At 38.5% G+C, this 17,883-nt stretch overlaps 1 protein-coding gene across 4 annotated transcripts in view; it reads right to left on the bottom strand.

Annotated features, from left to right (window-relative positions):
• The window catches only part of PRRG1 (proline rich and Gla domain 1), a 202,835-nt gene that overhangs the window by 38,814 nt on the left and 146,138 nt on the right, over window positions 1-17,883 (bottom strand). For all 4 annotated transcript variants that reach the window (XM_058291957.2, XM_058291956.2, XM_058291955.2 and 1 more), the window contains one exon: window positions 6,233-6,393. In XM_058291957.2, coding sequence (XP_058147940.1) covers window positions 6,233-6,393 — 161 coding nt within the window. The remainder of the gene's footprint in view (window positions 1-6,232; window positions 6,394-17,883) is intronic.

Raw genomic sequence — 17,883 nt, 5'->3', positions numbered from 1 at the left:
TTTTTATCAAGAAAGGATGGTAGATTTTGTCAAATGCCTTTCCGGCATCAGTTGAGATGATCATGTGATCATCTTATCTATTATCTCTTTTTATCTATTAATGTGATATATTACACTGAATTTCTTGTGTCAAACCACCCTTGCAAGCCTGGGATAAAACCCAATTGGTCATGACGAATAATTCTTTTACTGTGTTGGTGGATTTGATTAGCAAGTATTTTGTTGAGGATTCTTGCATCTATATTTGTTAGGGAAATGGGTCTGTAATTTTTTTCATAATATTTTTACCTGGCTTTGGAGAGTGCTGATGACTTCAAAGGATGAGTTTGGTAGCATTTTCTTTCGTTCAATTTTTTTTGAAGAGTTTAAGATTGGTAATGAATCTTTGAATGCTTGGTAGACTTTACCTGTGAAGCCATCTGGTCTAGGGGTTTTCCATTTGGGGAGGTTTTTATGTCTGTTTCAATCTCATTATTTGTGATTGGGTTTGTTAAGGTCTTCTAGTATTTCTAGGGTGAGTGTAGGTTGTTCATATGTTCCTAGGAATTTGTCCATTTTATCTACATTGTCTAGTTTGTTGGTGTGTAGTTATTCATAGTATCCTCTTATGATCTTTTTTATTTCTGTGGGTTTAGTAGTAATGTCCCCAATTTCATTTCTGATTTATTTATATCTCCTTTCTTTTTTCTTTGTAAGCTAAGGATTTGTGAATTTTATTGCTCTTCTCAAAGAACCAACTTTTGGTTTGTTTGATTCTATTTTTTTTTCTCAATTTAAATTATTGTTGCTCTGATAGTTGTTATTTGTTCCTTCTGCTTGCTTTGGGCATAGTTTTCTTTTCTTTTTCTAGTTCCTCCAACTGTGTAGTTAGGTCATTGATTTTAGCTCTTCTTTTTTAATCTAAGCCTCAAGGGCTGTAAGTTTCCTTTTCGGCACTGCCTTCGCTGCAACCCATAGGTTTTGATATGTTGTGTTCTTGTTTTCATTTGTCTTGAGATATTTACTGATTTCACTTGTAATTTCTTCTTTGCCATACTGATTATTTATGAGGATATTGTTTAATCTCCACATATTCGAGAATTTTCCCTTCTTCTGCCTGTTGTTGATTTCCAGCTTCATTCCATTATGGTCAGAGAAAGTGCTTTGTGAAATTTCAATTTTGTTGAATTTACTGAGATCTGCTTTGTGACCCTAACATGTGGTCTATCCAGGAGATAGATCCATAAGTAATTGAGAAGAATGTGTATCCTGCTGTTTAAGGGTACAAAATTCTGTATATTTTTATTAGGTTTAGTTCATTTATCATATTATTCAATATGTTTCTTTATTGATCCTATGCCCAGATGTCCTATCCAATGATGAGAATGGTATATTGAATTCTCCAACTATTATTGTAGAGACATCTATTTCTCCTTTAAGTTTTGCCACTGTTTGCCTCATATAATTTGGAGCAGTTAGGTACATATACATATATGATTGTTATTTCTTCTGGGTAGATTGCCTCTTTTATTAACAAATAATGTCCCTCCTTTTCTCTAACAACAGCCTTGCTTTTAAAGTTTGTTTACTCCAATATAAACATAGCTCTCCCAACTTTTTCTTTTTGGTTACCTTATACATGGAATATCTTTTTCCAGCCTTTGACTTTCAATCTATTTTGACCCTTGGGTCTAGGGTGAGTCTCTTGTAGACAGCATATAGATGGCTCATATTTTCTTATTCATTCTGCCAGTCTGTATCTTTTGATTGGGGCATTTAATCCATTAACATTCAATGTTATTACTGTAAAGGTAGTTATTACTTCACCCATTATAGCTTTTGGATTTTATCTGTCGTATTATAGATACAGTTACAAACTCTCTCAGTTTCTTGTGCTAGCCAAATTTAGGACAATTTGATCAAAACATTGGCAGTCACGGATTACAACCCACTGAATCAAATAATTCCTGGTCCCATACTAAACATAAATAAATAATTAAGGGATGCTCTTCCCTCCAGTGGAATGCTAACTAATAAATGTAGATTGAATAATGGAATTAGAAATTCACCATTTAGGAACTATAATATAATTCATTCAAGAATCAATAATAGCAGATGCTAATACTAGTAGTTTGGTGAAGAACAGAATATTTACATAGTCTCAAAGTATCTCCCCACTAAAGTACTTATAAACTATAAGAGAAACAATAATTTCACAGTGGAGATATCTAGACAACACCTTATAATAAAGTGATTAAATTTAATATCATCAGTAATGGGGCAAGACACGTGTGCTTTAGATGTGATGCCCTGAGGACATATAGCACATGTTATATTCCTGCCCCAAAATACATAACTTGTATTTATCATGAGAAAACATTAGACAACCCAAAATTGGAGGGGTATTTTACAAAACAAGTGTTATACTCTCCAAAAATATCAATGTGACACAAGACAAAGACAATCTGAGAAAATGTTCTATATTAAAGGAGACTAAAAGATATAAAAATTAAATGCCATGTGTGATCATGGAATGGATCTCAAATTGAAAAAAAAATGATTATAAAAAACGGCACAGGGAAGCAGACTTGGCCCAGTGGTTAGGGACTCCGTCTACCACATGGGAGGTCCGCGGTTCAAGCCTCCTTGACCTGTGTGGAGCTGGCCCACGCGCAGTGCTGATGCGTGCAAGGAGTGCCCTGCCACACAGGGGTGGCCCCGCGCAGGGGAGCCCCACACGCAAGGAGTGCGCACCGTAAGGAGAGCCACCCAGCGCGAAAGAAAGTGCAGCCTGCCCAGGAATGGCGCCGCACACACGGAGAGCTGACACAACAACATGACGCAATAATAACAAAAAAAGAAACATAGATTCCTGTGCTGCTGAAAACAACAGAAGCGGACAAAGAACACACAGCAAATAGACACAGAGAACAGACAACTGGGGCGGGTGGGGGGGGGGGAAGGGGAGAGAAATAAATAAATAAATAAATCTTAAAAAAAAAAAAAAACGGTACAAATTTTACCCGGCAAAATTTGAATAGGGACTGTAGATTAGATACTTGCCAATGTTAAATTCCCTAATTTTGAATACTGTATAGTGGTTATGTGAGAGAATTGTTCTGAAAAAATAAATGATGATGTATTTAAGGGTAGAAGAGTATAATGTATGCAACTTATTCTAACTGGGTCTGGAAAAATTAACATGTTTATATATATATTATATATATATATATATAAAGAAAATGATAAAGCAAATATTGCAAAAAGTTAATAAATGGTCAGTCTAAGTCAAGGTTACACAGAAGTCCTCTATACTGTTCTTGCAAACGTTTCCTTAAGTTTGAAATTACTTACAAAATAATTTTTTAAATTAAGAATACCGTTTACTTATATAAATTACTTTTAACACATTATATTTCAAACAAGTACTTGTCTTTCCTTTAAAGTTTAGAGAATGGTAAAGTAGGGTGAAAAATCATTAGCTTTGTGAAAACCATAGTAGAATATCTACAATTAATATTCCTTGAAAAAACACAGTATGAAGAACCAGATTTTCTTTATGTCTTTAAGTACATAACCCAGATTTTACTCTCAATATTTCCTGGCATCTGGTATAAGCAGTGAAGATTCTAAATGACATTTAGGTCACATTTACAAATGGAACTTTATTCTATTCTATAATAGCTCATAATTGGTCTAAGAATATGGATACTGTAAGACAAAGGTAATTATTTTAATATACCTTCACAAAATCATATGAAGCAGCCATACAGGGAAACATAAGAGGGAGGATTAAAATTTTAAACATGATTACAGCTATGTAAAAAAGACACAAAAACTAATGTTATAGAAGAATATTTAACTACATGGAAAATATGCATATTAATTTAGTAAAAACTGCATGTAACAAAACACTATTTATACTACAATTCTATTTCTCTTATTTAAAAAATTACCTCTGCATTAAAATCAACCAGAATAATATATATACCCAAATTATAAAATGCTAAAAATTCTAAGGATTTTATTTTCTTCCTGTTTTACTTCATTTTTCAATTTCTCTACAATGAACATGAATTAATTTTATAAGAAGAAAAAACAGTAAAATGTTTAAAATAAAACCAATAAGAACTAAGCAGATGCATAAGAAAAAGCGCTGGAAAGAAACAAAAACTGAAAAGCCAACAGTGGTTTGTGCTTGCATGATGGGATTATGGATGTTTTCTTTTCCCAATGTTTTCCCCTAGGTAGTTTAATAAAATTTTTAAAAATTTAATTTAATTTTTTAATGATCTTTTTTAAAAGTAAATAGATCACACCAAACATTACTTTAAAAAACATAAGAGGTTCCCACATACCCCACTTCCCATATCACCACCATCATTTTTTTAATTGTATTTTTTTGAAGATACATAGATCACAAAAAATGTTACATTAAAAAATATAAGAGGGAAGTGGACTTGGCCCAATGGATAGGGCATCTGCCTACCACATGGGAGGTCACGGTTCAAACCCTGGGCCTCCTTGACCCATGTGGAGCTGGCCCATGCGCAGTGCTGATGTGCCCAAGGAGTGCCATGCCACGCAGGGGTGACCCCCGTGTAGGGGAGCCCCATGCGCGAGGAGTGCGCTCCCTAAGGAGGGCCACCCAGGGCAAAAGAAAGTGTAGCCTGCCCAAGAATGGCGCCACACACACGGAGAGCTGACACAACAAGATGACGCGACAAAAAGAAACACAGATTCCCGGTGCCTCCGATAAGGATAGAAGTGGTCACAGAAGAACACACAGTGAAGGGACAGACAGAGCACAAAGCTGGAGGCGGGGGGGGGGGGGGAGGGGAGAGAAATAAATGAAATATAAATAAATCTTTGAAAAAAAATATAAGAGGTTCCCATATACCCCACATCCCCCCACCCCACTCCTCCCACATCAACAACCTCTTTCATTATTGAGGCATATTCATTGCATTTGGTGAAGACATTTTGGAGCACTGCTGCACCTCATGGATAATAGTTTACATTGTAGTTTACACTCTCCCCTAGTCCATTCAGCGAGTTATGACAGGATATATTATGTCCAGCATCTGTCCCTGCAATATCATTTAGGACAATTCCAAGTCCCGAAAATGCCCCCACATCACATCTCTTCTTCCCTCTCCCTGCCCTCAGCAACTACTGTGGCCACTTTCTCCACATTAATGCTACAATTTCTTCCATTACTAGTCAAAATCGTTCTATAGCAGAATATTAGTAAGTCTACTCTAATCCATATTTTATTCCTCCATCCTGTGGGCCCTGGGACGTTGATGTCCACTCCACCTCTATATCGAGAGAGGGCTTAGATCCCACATGGATGATGGATGCAATCCTTCTGCTTGCAGTTGTAGGCACTCTCGGTTCCCTGGTGCAGTTAATAAGATTTTAAAACAATGAAGCTCACAACTTACCGATTTATAAACTGATCTTGCCTTTGCTGTGCACACTGGAATCTAGAGTCATGCCTCCCTGACTGTCTTTCTTGAGCTCCTTCCCCTTACCCAGGGGCCGTCCCCTACCTGACAAGGAATCAGAAAACCTCTTTCTTTAAACCTCTTCTACACTCATTGCCCCTGAGACGGATTTGATATTCCTCTGTCACATCCAGCACCAACTGTTTAGCATCTAGTGTATTTTCATGGTGTAACACTCCCTTCTGGTGCACAGGGATGGATCTGCAGGTAAGTTACCTCTGGTCATGTAATTGCCAGCTGTCTGGCAGTTGTATAGCTCTTACACCACTGCCTCGTGCGTTCCCATACCTGCTCTCCTAGTCTAGAGTAAAGGAAGGTGAAGAGGAAAATCTCCAGGGGTGTGCAGGAAAGTCTGGATTTGTCTTTTCTCTTGTAAGAGAAGTAAAGCATTTTTAAACAGTGTCAGCATCCATGAGTTTCCTCTACACTCTCTCTGATTAGACAGAGGAAGGCGATGTCATCTATAACTTCCAGAACAGAGCCTTGTGTGAAATAAATGCTTCCTCCTTGCTATCTTCAAGATGATACATCTCAGCTCAGCAGAGTCCTATGGAAATTGGGCCTTTAAAGACAGACCAACACACAAGGAAGGGAACCGAGCATCCTACCCACATAGCATTAGTCGGATGCTCTCTCAGAGTCCATCACTAAGGTCACTTTTGGTAGCAACACACACAGGAATGCAGGCTTCAAATAGGTAGGTAAATCTGTGAGAATTAAAATTTTTTGGCCAATACACTTACAGTTTTTTCAGTATTTTCAAAAGCTTCTCTTGCTTCTTCGAATGTGCAGACTTCTTCTTTGCACTCACGCTCAATGTTGCCCTGTCTTATTTCTTCAAAAAATACATTGGCTCTTCTGTAGCGTTTTAACACTGAATTGGCTTTTTTTCCCGTAAGGAAAACTAAAAAGAGATATAAGAATAAACAAAAGAATGTAATTTTAAAAACTCGAAGAGAATATAATATTCAAGTTTAAAACTCCTAGATGCTCTTTAGAAAACGTAGCTAATGTCCTAAACCTCTTTAGGAGACTCAGCAATAAAGTAACAGCTCTATCTGCTATCTTCTCATCATGCGAGTATGTCCTTTCAGTAGCAGTTGCCCTGGTCAGGGACAGTGACATAATTAACTATGCTATATTCAGACTTTAGCACATTGTTGGCAACCACGGTTGTTTAAATATAGTAATGACGGCACTACTTATATTCATTACTATAACTGGAAATTCCGAGGCATTCTGCTGTCAGACAGTAGCAACCAATTAAAATCTATTAAAAAACTAACATTGTTTGTCCCCCTAACTGAAAAGGAATAAAACTTCAAATGACCTAATAATATAAACTCAGTGTACCCTTTTTTCCATGAAAAAAAAGATGACAAAACAATAATGAGAAGTTAACATAAATTTGGCCACACTTCATTCCAAGGAAACATTAGTAATTTTGTTCTCAATGAATTTAAGTTAAATATACTGTGACACTTTAAAACATCCAACTTTATTTCACTATTCTTTGATAAAGAAGATTCTTCTCCCTGATTTACAGGGGCTTTTCATATAAACATTCAAAATGCATACCTATAATATCCAATAAACTATTGTTATATGTATACTTGTGTGGAATTCTTTTTTTTTTGTATATACGAATACATTTTAAGCCATACTTTGATTACATTTTTATGAAAGCATCTTGCTTGTTTGGAAAGAGAAATTTTAGGTCACCAGAATTTAATCTCTGCTAATGTAAGAGATTAGAAAATTTCTTAATCTTATAAATTTGTAACATGGGAGCAGGCACAATACAGATCTTTCAAGATGCTAAAAAATTAAGTTTACATTTTCTAAAGAATTTTTTTTTAAAAAAAGGCTTCATTTTCTAAAGAACATTCTGAAATAAATGGAAAACAGCAAGTGCTCATTTTTTTAAAAAATGAATTTAAGTGTTACCCCATTATGGAAATGTGCATTTCACTTAATAGAATATATGGATGTATTACCTAGGATCCTTTAAATATCTAAATTAATATCAACTGGATGGTGCCTACACTAGGATAAAAACCATACAGAGCCTTGAATAAGAATTCCCTTCCTTCTGTAAATCATAAGAATAAACCATCTATAAATCAATAGTAGAGTAACAGAATATCATTTGAAGAAACCTTTACAACACAAATTGTAGTGTAATGAAGAAAACTAAAGGGGTACTGCTGAGATAGTATTTGCTAGCAGTGCTTCTCACAGCTTAGGAGCATCAAAATGACCTAGAGGACTTACTACCAATTGCACAGATTGCTGGGCCCTACCCCACTGCCCCCATCCCCAGAGATTCTGACTCCATAGGTCTGGGGTAGAGGGGCCAAGAAACTGTATTTCTAATAAATTTTCAGGTAATGGTGATTTTGGTGGCCCTGTTACCACATTTTGAGACCCACTATTCTAATGCGAGTTCCCTAGAATATTAATTTTGTAGAAGGTGTTCTTGGAATGTTGGGGTTAACAAATTTATAGAGCTCTCTTCAGGCATAACTTTATTATATATTATATATTTAACATATAAAATATGAATATATAATAAATAAATTTGGTATATTTGGGAAAATAGCTTGAATTTGAACGTGGTAACCTGGCTTGAAGTTGAAACGTTTCCACAACACAGATAAAAAGTGTGAGCTTAGGAACACCGGCCTTGACTAGATGGAACGCTGTCTGGTCAGCACGGAAATTGTTTGCATGAGGAGGCATTTGAACTTTGTATGGCCTGTTCCCTAGTTTTGCAAGTCTTGCAGCTTTATAACAAGCAGTCTTAAAAGTAAACATAGATAACTACTGCTTTGTAATTTCTAATAAATACAATGTGGAAACTGGGTCGAGGCTCTCAGTTCCAGAAGCTGTGAGTCCCCTGGTCCCATCTTTATTTTCTCTCGTGTCTTTCTTTCTGTCCCTTTATTTCTTAAGTTCTGCATCACCTTCCCTTTGTGCAAACCTATTGCTGAGCTGGTCTCAGCAGATACATATTTGTAAATCTCCAGAAAAGGAAAATGGCACAATCATTTGTCATATTTATTTGACCACAAAACCTTTTTTCAAGGGCTATTTCACTGAATTACCAAATTCCTAGCCATTGGTCTTATTTATACCCTCGCCCATGTAACGGGCCAACTAATACATGAAGTCAATAAGGCTGTCTTTCCCAAGTCTTCTCTTTCCTAAGATAAGCATGTCTAATTTTTTTCACTTATTTGTCATATAAAATGGAACTGAGTCTGTGCACCATCTCTCTTTCATAAAAGATAGTGTCTTAAACTGAATGCAATATTCTATGTGTGTTATGATAGTGCAAAATCAAGGACTATTAATTTCCTTGTTTTTAAAAACACAATACATATGTTAATGCAGTCTACGTTATGCGTGACTTTTGGGACAGATTTCCTGAAGATAAACCAAACAATCAACATTAATGCATTTTGAGCTTTTAAGAGAAAAAAGATAAATACTCCTGAGAGAGTACTATTTTCTTCACATGTTATCTAAATGGAAAAGGAGGGTCAAGGAAAGCAGCTAACTCTTATAACAAGAAAACAGGCTTATTCAGAAGGATAAACAAGTATAAGGTAATGTAGCAGACACAGCTCCTCTAATCCCAACCTAATCAAATTACTAGGAGCATTTCACAAACACCTTCTGTGTATTTCTTGTACTGGGAGGCAAGGTAATACAATACTGAGAACACTACAAGGACTCAACTGGCAAGTAGATTTTATCTCATGTGCCAAATCTAGTTAATTAGAATATACCTCCTGGAGTGAAAATCTGATGAGAAGGAAATACACTGTTATAGATTAGTTTTGGCTGCCATATATTAGAGAACAGAAAGTAGTGGCAGAGAATTTGCCAATCCTCATCAACATAATTTGGAAATCATGAACCCTGCATGATGATACCAGAATTAGAGTTTTTTTCAAAGTAGAAACAAAACAAAACAAAATTGGGGACAGTGGCAGCTTAGATCTATAGGATAAGATCAAACTATTTCTTCCCAAAACACTGGGCAATTTCCAAGGTGCAAGGGCTTGAGTTAAGACTTCTAAGAGTAAATCAATGATGTTTGAAACTAAAGGTGATGACTTCCCTCTGCTTGCCTTCCCCTCAAAGTGCGAGTTAATCCACAGCTGTCAGAGATTACATGATGTGACACATATACAGAATGCAAATAATATACCTTGAGAACACAACGCTGTTATTTAAAACATGCAGTTTACTCATTAAAGGAATTAAAGGAAAAAACTGAGCCTTCTTTATTCAAATTCATTTAGGAAACACTTACTAAAGAAAATATTTCAAGCCTAGTGTTACTTTAAAGAACAATACACACACATAGGCCCAAAAACAAGTATATTTATTTTTAAAACGTAAATACTTTCTCATAATATAAAAATAAAAAGCTTTCGCCCATGCTTTTTCATCAAAGGAAAACAATTAAAATAGTGAAAGCAGTAAGAGGGCTTGCAAGTAACTTTCTGAATTACTCCCTTAAATCAAAATATTTAGTTGACAATAAATGTATTACTTTTTAATGCATTGCAGATTACTAAAATTTATATTTTAAGGCTATAACTCTTTAGCCATGTGAAATCATGTCCATAAATTTGCTAAAACAAATCAGATGATAAGACCTGAAAATTAACAACCCACTAAGAAAAATTTCTACTCAATCATCTGATCAGTTCTCTCATGTTGGGTCTGATTTCATTGAAGGAGTGACTGTTTAAAGTTACAAATGCTTATTTTTTTTTTTCTTTTAAGTGAACATAGTTCCTTTCCTTAGCAGAAATTTATTGAACAACGACTGTACAATGAGATTGTGACAAGTCACAAATATGAGTAGCAGATGACCTCCGCCTGCTATGTTCTTCAGTGTAAGAGGTAAAAAAATATAAATGATACACAAAAAGAGCTATAATGCAAGACTAAAAATGGTGTGTGCTCTTTGAGGTCAGAGCGCAAGCATTTCTACTGTGTGTATTTGTGTGTTTAGGAGTGGGGAGCTGGAGAAGGACCCCTGAAACATGTGTTTGAGCTGGTCTTTTAAGGATTGGCGAACCGGGACAGGCAAAGATAGCAAGGAAAGACATCCTAGGAAGAGTAAACAGTGAGTGAGGGCTCAGCATTGAATAAAGCATGGGTATAAATGAGGAACAGTGAACAGGTTGACAGGGCCAGAGGGCTAATTTCAAGATAGGAAGAGTATAAAATGAAGCAAGAAACAGGGGCTGATGGCCATATTATGGAGGGAATTAATGTTAGGCTAAGATATTTGAACTATTTGGTAGTCATTCAATGTTTGAGAGCAATACTTTGGGGAGAATAACCTAGAAAAATGTGCATATACAAAAGATTTGGGAGTAGGATGAGAAGAAAATGGCAGTAGAGAGGCCAGGTAAAAGATTACTTAAAACTGACCACCATTAAGAAATAACGAGAATGTACATTAGAATGGTGGCAATAGGAATGGAAAGGAAGGTTTGGGTGCCCTGCTTTTTATGTAAGACTATATAAACCTGCAACATTAGCAAAAACATCAAGGGCAGTAAAGAATAAGACCTTTCCACAAATGAATCTAGCATCCCATTATCATTTCTACCTTGCAAGAATAACCAGGGCTGACTCCTCTATACCTAATGTGCAACCCAGGGGATCTTGGAATTCCATGAGAATGGTGTCTTAGTCTGCCAATAGGCTGCTGATGCAAAGTGCCAAAAATTTGTTGGCTTTTGTAAAGGGCATTTATTTGGGGTAAAATCTTACAGTTCCATGGCCATGAAAAGTCCAACTCAAGGCACCATAAGAGGTGCTTTCTCACCAGAGTCAGCTGTAACCTGTTGAAACAAGATGGTGGGTGAACTCTGCCTGGTCTCTGCCTTCCCTCCAGGCTTCCTCTCTCAGGCTCAACTGTTCTGCTTTCTTCCCAGTTTCACCTGTAAGCTGGCATAGGGCTTTTCTCTTTCCAGGCCTCCTAAATCAGTCTTGGCTGTCCAGGTTTCTTCCCAAGTTCAGCTGTAAGCTATTAGGCAAATTGCTCCTCTTTCCCTGGGGCCTCAGCTGTTTGAGCTTTTCCTTTCTGTCACCTGGCAGGATCAAAAAATGGCAGTTCTCTCTCTCTTCCTGTGTCTGAGTGTTTCTCTGTGTTTACATTCATATCAGACCCAGCAAGGGAGCGGGGTCTCAACTTGAGTTCCACCTCACTGATGTAGTCCAATAAAAAGCCCTACAGCAATCTTAACAGGTAATCTAATCAAAGGCCCCTCAGCTGAATTAAATGCAATCAAAGGCTATTACACCCACAGGAATAGATTAGTTTACAAACATAATCTTTCTCTTTTGGAGACTCATAAAATAATCTCTAATGGCCACAAACAGGTTGGTCATGGGAGAAAGAAAGACATTATTGCATTACAGGGTGCTTTTGGTTCTTTACTCTGAGTAGTAAATGTGATCTCATTGGTATCCCAAGCTTGTTTAGTAGAGCACATCAGCTACACATTTAAAAAGGAAGAAAAAGTGTGGTCAAAGCAAACAGCTATGTGAGGAGAACATACACCTAAAGCTTCATTTCTGTCTATAAAAATGAACCAAGGGGGTGGGGGATATATGGGGACCTCATTTTTTTTAATGTAACATTAAAAAATAAATAAAGACAAAAAATAAAAATAAAAAAATAAAAACAAGGGAAAAAAAAAAAGAACCAAGAGCACAACTCTCATGAACTGTCTCATAAATGAGATAATGTACATAAAGTGCTTCATGTATCTGGGCGTGGCAGAGAATAGATGCACAATAAATAGTAGCAGTAGTTGCCATTATGATGGTGGCAGTTATTCTATGAAAGGAAAAATAAGAGCTTTACCAAACTGATAATGAAAATGTATTTAGAAAATACAGAATAAAGGAATAAGGATAGGGTTAACTTGCAGTGAATCCCATGCATAATGGCAGGGATGCCAGGAAGTTGGGTCCCCTAGGTGAAGTTTGGGATGAAACCTTCTAGCTTTTATAAAGTGCTGCTTAAGGTCTGAAACTCTTTTGGAGCCACTCTGTACCAGCTTATGTTCAGTCTTTATTGAAAATGTTTAGACAGATGGTGCGTACCTGATTTACTTGAAAACACAGCCTAATGTCAGCTACATGATCAGTGGGGTACAAAAGATTCTAGAGTAGACTTACTGTTATTCTACTATAGACTTATTGTGATTCTAGCAATGGAAGAACTTTTGTCATTGATTGGAGGCAGTGGCCACTGAAGCTTCTAGAGGGAGGGAGAGAGAAAAACAGGTGTAATATGGGGTCATTTTCAGGACTTGGGCACTGTCCTGAACAACATTGCAAAGACAGATCAGGCAATTGTATACCTCGTCATAATTTACAAAAGTGTGCAGGAGAGAGTGTAAACTACAGCATAAAGTATAATTCACATTTAGGGGCAATGCTCTAAAATGTGTTTGTCAATTATAACAAATGTACCACACTGTAAAAAATGGAGATTAGTTTAGTTTTCACATAAAGGAAGAAAATATTAATTAATATAACCTGGCAGCATACTGCCTCAGTCCCCCACTCCCGGGTTAAGCAGGAACAAAGGAAACCAGCTTAAGCCAGTCCTATAGCCAGGAAAAAAGATGCACAAGAAAGAGCTAAGTCAATACCAATTCAGCACTACATTCCATTCCTTATTTGGGAAAAGGGAGCAGGTAAAAACTAAAATGGTTAGAATGTGATAGGGGAAGTGATCAATCAAAAACTTTTGTGTGGGAAAGTTAGACCTTCTCAGATAGGCTGTAACCTTTGAAGTACTCAATCTATGGAGAAACAGAGGAAGGGTTTGTGTGCTAGGCTCAAGGGTATAAATTGTGTCATTTTTCTTTGTTTGGTGCGACAGCCACATATTCTGGTTGTGCGCCCCTTCTTGCAAGATTGAGAATAAATTATTTTCTTATCCACAATCAAGTAAGCCTTATTTTCTTCTAGAAGATTTCTTTCTTACAGCTTTGGGGACTCGTCCGAGATTCTGAAGCTTCAGAGAGTGGACCCCTGGGGTGGCTGATGGGGGGGGGAGGTGTGCCTTGCTGTTTTAAGTGATCTTGGATTTGGGGGTGGGGCTTTCGCCTCTGGCATCCAGGAGACCCGAGAACAGATGCTTAGATCTGCTGGTTGTGGACAAGTAAAAGGGAAGGGAAAATCTGCCTCTTGTTGACCAGGTGATTCCATGCATGGACGAAGGTAAGAACAAAGGCTATTAAGTATGACCTTGGTGGACAGGAATTCTGATGAGTCTGAGCTTAATTGTACATGTATGAGAAGTGTGACATACGGCACAAAGTAAGTGCAGAGTCCCAATTTAGGTTTCCCTTCTTCCATGAGGGAAAGGGCCAGTGATGGACGAAGCGAAAGATTCAAGAGAAAGAGACACAGACAAGATTCAGAATGGGAAAGAGAGGCAGTCAGTCGACTGAGAAAAACGGGAAGGGGGTATCTGTAGGATCCCCTGGATATATTCCTCCAGACAGTTCATTAGGGAGGATGTTAAGACATTGGACAGATAGTGATCAGACTGGGGAAACGATGAAACACTACTGTTGTATCTGGACCAAGGAAAGTATTTTACCACTTGACGCATTCTGGCCAAAATATGGGGCAGATGAAGATTGGCTTTGTGCCTACCTTGTACTGTATATTAATGGGAAAACACCCTTCTCCAAAGATGAGTCTGACTATGCCCTGCACTGGTTACAGGGAAAGGGGGCCTTTCTCTAACCTACGAAAGCTAAAATCTAGACCCCGAGACTAAGCTTGCAGAAACTAAGGCTGCAAAAACTAAACTCTGGGACCGCCTGTCTGATCTCCCTCCTCCTTATGTTCCCCCTCCCTCCCAGGAGAAGGGCCATGAGACTTGGAGGGTCCAATGGAAACCATTGTAAACCCCGGGGAACCAGAGAATCCAGCAGGGCCAACAGTCCCACCGGTTACAACGCACCAACAGCCGAGGAAAGCATTGGAACAGTGTAAAAAAGATATACAAAATTTTCCATTCCCCAGAGCATCTGAGGGGAAGAGAGTGAAAGAGCAAAACTCCATTGACCCTTTGTGTCTACTGAGAAAAGTATCAATGGGGCCGGAGAGATTGGCTATGTAAATGCCCCACTGACAAGTACAGAAGTAAGGAACTTCAAAAAGGAGATGAAACCACTAATGGAAGATCCAGTGGGGTTGGCTGAACAAGTAGATCAATTCCTAGGTCCTAGTTTATATACCTGACCCGAACTTATGTCCATACTGAATATTTTTTATGGGAGAAGAAAGAGGAATGGTGCGGAGGGCAGCTATGAAGGAGTGGGAAAGGCAGCATCCATCTGGACAAGGGGTAATGGCAGTAGAACAGAAGTTCCCAAACACAGACCCTAATTGAGATAATAATGACCTGGGGGACAGAGCACAAATGAAAGATCTCAGAGACGTCATTATACAGGGGATCAAATTGGCCATACCCAAATCTCAAAACTTGAATATCCAAGGCCTTTGAAGTGGCCCAGGAGAAGGCTCAAACTCCCTCTGCTTACCTGCAATGACTGAAGGACCAAGTGAGGAAATATTCAGGGATGGGCCCTGATGACCCAGTGGCTCAGGGAATGATAAAAGTCAGCTATGTGAAGTGGTCTTGGCCTGACATTCAGAAAAGATTCAGAAAATAGAAAGATGGATGGATAAGTCATTGGAAGAGTTATTGAGAGAATCTCAGGAAGTGTTTGTAAGGAGAGGGGAGGAAAATCAGAGGCAATAAGCAAAGGTTATAAGCACAATTGATCAAATGGTTAAGAAAAGACTGGAAACAAGTCAACAAGTCAGGGAGCAAACAGGTAGAGGCGAGATAAAGATGCAAAATGGGCTTATTTAGATAAGGGGGCAAGGAGAATGCAGGGCTGTGCAGGGTGCTATCACTGTGGGAGGCCTGGTCATTTCAAAAGGGAATGCCCAAGTTTAAAGAAAGAGAGTCAGGTAATTCCCCTCAAGAATTTTGAGGATTAGGGGGGTCTGAGGCTCTTTACTTCTAAAGCCCACCCAGAGCCTTTAGTAAATCTAAGGGTGGACCCATATCAGGAAGAAATTGCATTTCTAGTGGACACTGGCACAGCTCTTCCCAGAGGAACCAAACTCTGGTAGTTCCCTTATAGTCTCAGGGGTAAAAGGAGAAGGATTTGAGGTCCCCATTCTTTCTCCCACTAATATTTGTTGGGCGGACAATCAAATTGTAAGCCCTTTGTTGTACATCCCAGAAGCCGGGACTAATTTGTTGGGAAGGGACTTAATAGTATTCATGGGTTTGGATTTGGAAGTAAAGGATGAGCAGATAGAAGTAGTCTTAGCCATGCTCACTGAAGATGAAAAAGGTATCAGAGAGGAAGTGTGGGTAGAGGGAATTTGCAGGTGCCCCCTATTAAAATCAAATAGAAAAAGAAATGGGAAATTATTTGTTGAAGACCATATCCCATTTACCTTAAGGGGAGGTAGGGATTTCAACCCATCATCGAAGGCCTCCTTCGAAATGGGCTCTTGGAGCCCTGCATGCCCCCTTCAATTCTCCTATCTTGCCCGTTCAGAAATCTGATGGTAGCTGGAGGACGGTACCGGATCTAAGGGCCATTAATCAAATCGTTCAGGTTTGACACCCAAATCCATACACTCTTCTTAGTAAGATCCCCTGCCATCATAAATGATTTAGTGTAATAGATCTAAAGGATGGCTTTTGGGTCTATCCCCTTATTCCAGAGAGTAGAGACTTGTTTGCCTTTGAGTGGGAGGATTCCTTTATCAGAAGAAACAGCAATATAGGTGGACGGTTTTACCCCAAGGCTTCACAGAATCCCCCAACCTCTTTGGGCAGGAACTGGAAAAAATATTGGAGAAATCTGCACACCCATCTGAAATTTCCCTTTTACACTATTAGATGATATGCTATTATCAGGTGAAGAAAGGCAGATAGGGGTCCAAATTACAAAGAGCTTATTGAATTTCCTGGGAGATCAAGGGCTAAGAGTGTCAAAAAGTAAGCTATAATTTGTAGAAAATGAAGTCAAATAACTGGGTCATCTCATTAGTGAGGAAAGGAGGAAGATAAGACAACCGGGTTGGGGGGGCGGGGAAGGGGAGAGAAATAAATAAATAAATAAATCTTTAAAAAAAAAAAAGAAAGGAGGAAGATAAATCCAGAAAGAATTCAGGCCATTACTGAATTACCACTTCTCCAGACAAAAAAAGAACTAAGAAGATTTTTGAGATTGGTGGGATATTGTAGATTATGGGTAGATTCTTATGCATCCCAAAGCAAAGGGTTATACCAAAAACTGTTGGAGGAAGAGCCTGAAAAATCAGAGTGGAAGAAGGGGGAAGTAAAGGCCTTAGAGGGGCTCAGACGGGCATTGGTGAAAGCCCCTGTTCTAGCCCTCCCCTCCCTCAAAAAACCTTTCCATCTGTTTGTTACAATAGATAAGGGGACAGTCTTCAGAGTCCTAAGGCTGATCTGGGGAGGCCAAAGGAAGCCTGTGGCTTTGCTTTCCAGAATCCTGAACCCTGTCACCCAGGGGATGGCCAGCAACTGCTCTCTTTTACTAAGAGAGCAGTTGCTGCCACGGCCTGAACACACCCTGGCCATCCCCTGGGTGACAGGGACCTTAGTTATTAGGACCCCTCATCAGGTCAGTACTATTTTCTCTCAAAAAGCAGGAAGATGGTTAACAGATTCCCAAATTCTGAAATAAGAGGCAATTCTAATAGAAAAAGAGGATTTAATACTGACAACTGATCATAGTCTGAACCCAGCTTCTTTCCTTTGAAAAGGTCCCAACCAGGTGGAAACTACTAAACATGACTGTTTAGACTTAATTGAATACCAAACCCAAGTCCAGCCTGACCTAGGGGACCTTCACTTACATTTTGGGGGAGAATTTGTTTATAGATGGGTCTTCTAGGGTCCTGGAAGGAAAATGGCACAATGGCTATGCTGTTGTTGATGGGCTACCTTGTGAGGTGAAAGAAGCTGGCCGACTGCCCAATGAGTGGTCAGCTCAAACTTGTGAGCTGTATGCATTAAATCAAGTCCTTAAATTGTTAGAGGAAAAAGATGGTACAGTCTACACAGATTCTAAATATGCCTTTGGCATGGTCCACATCTTTGGAAAAATTTGGGAAGAAAGGGGACTGATCAATAGCAGAGGGAAGGAATTATTCCATGTGGAACTGGTGAAACAAGTTTTAGCCAGTCTGCTCTAACCAAGAGAATTATCCGTGGTACATACAAATTGGCATCAGAAATGTCATATTTTTGAAGCAAAAGGCAACGGATTGG

This window comes from Dasypus novemcinctus, chromosome X (assembly GCF_030445035.2).
Source record: "Dasypus novemcinctus isolate mDasNov1 chromosome X, mDasNov1.1.hap2, whole genome shotgun sequence".
NCBI lineage: Eukaryota > Metazoa > Chordata > Mammalia > Cingulata > Dasypodidae > Dasypus > Dasypus novemcinctus.
This window is presented reverse-complemented; position numbering and strand designations above follow the sequence as displayed.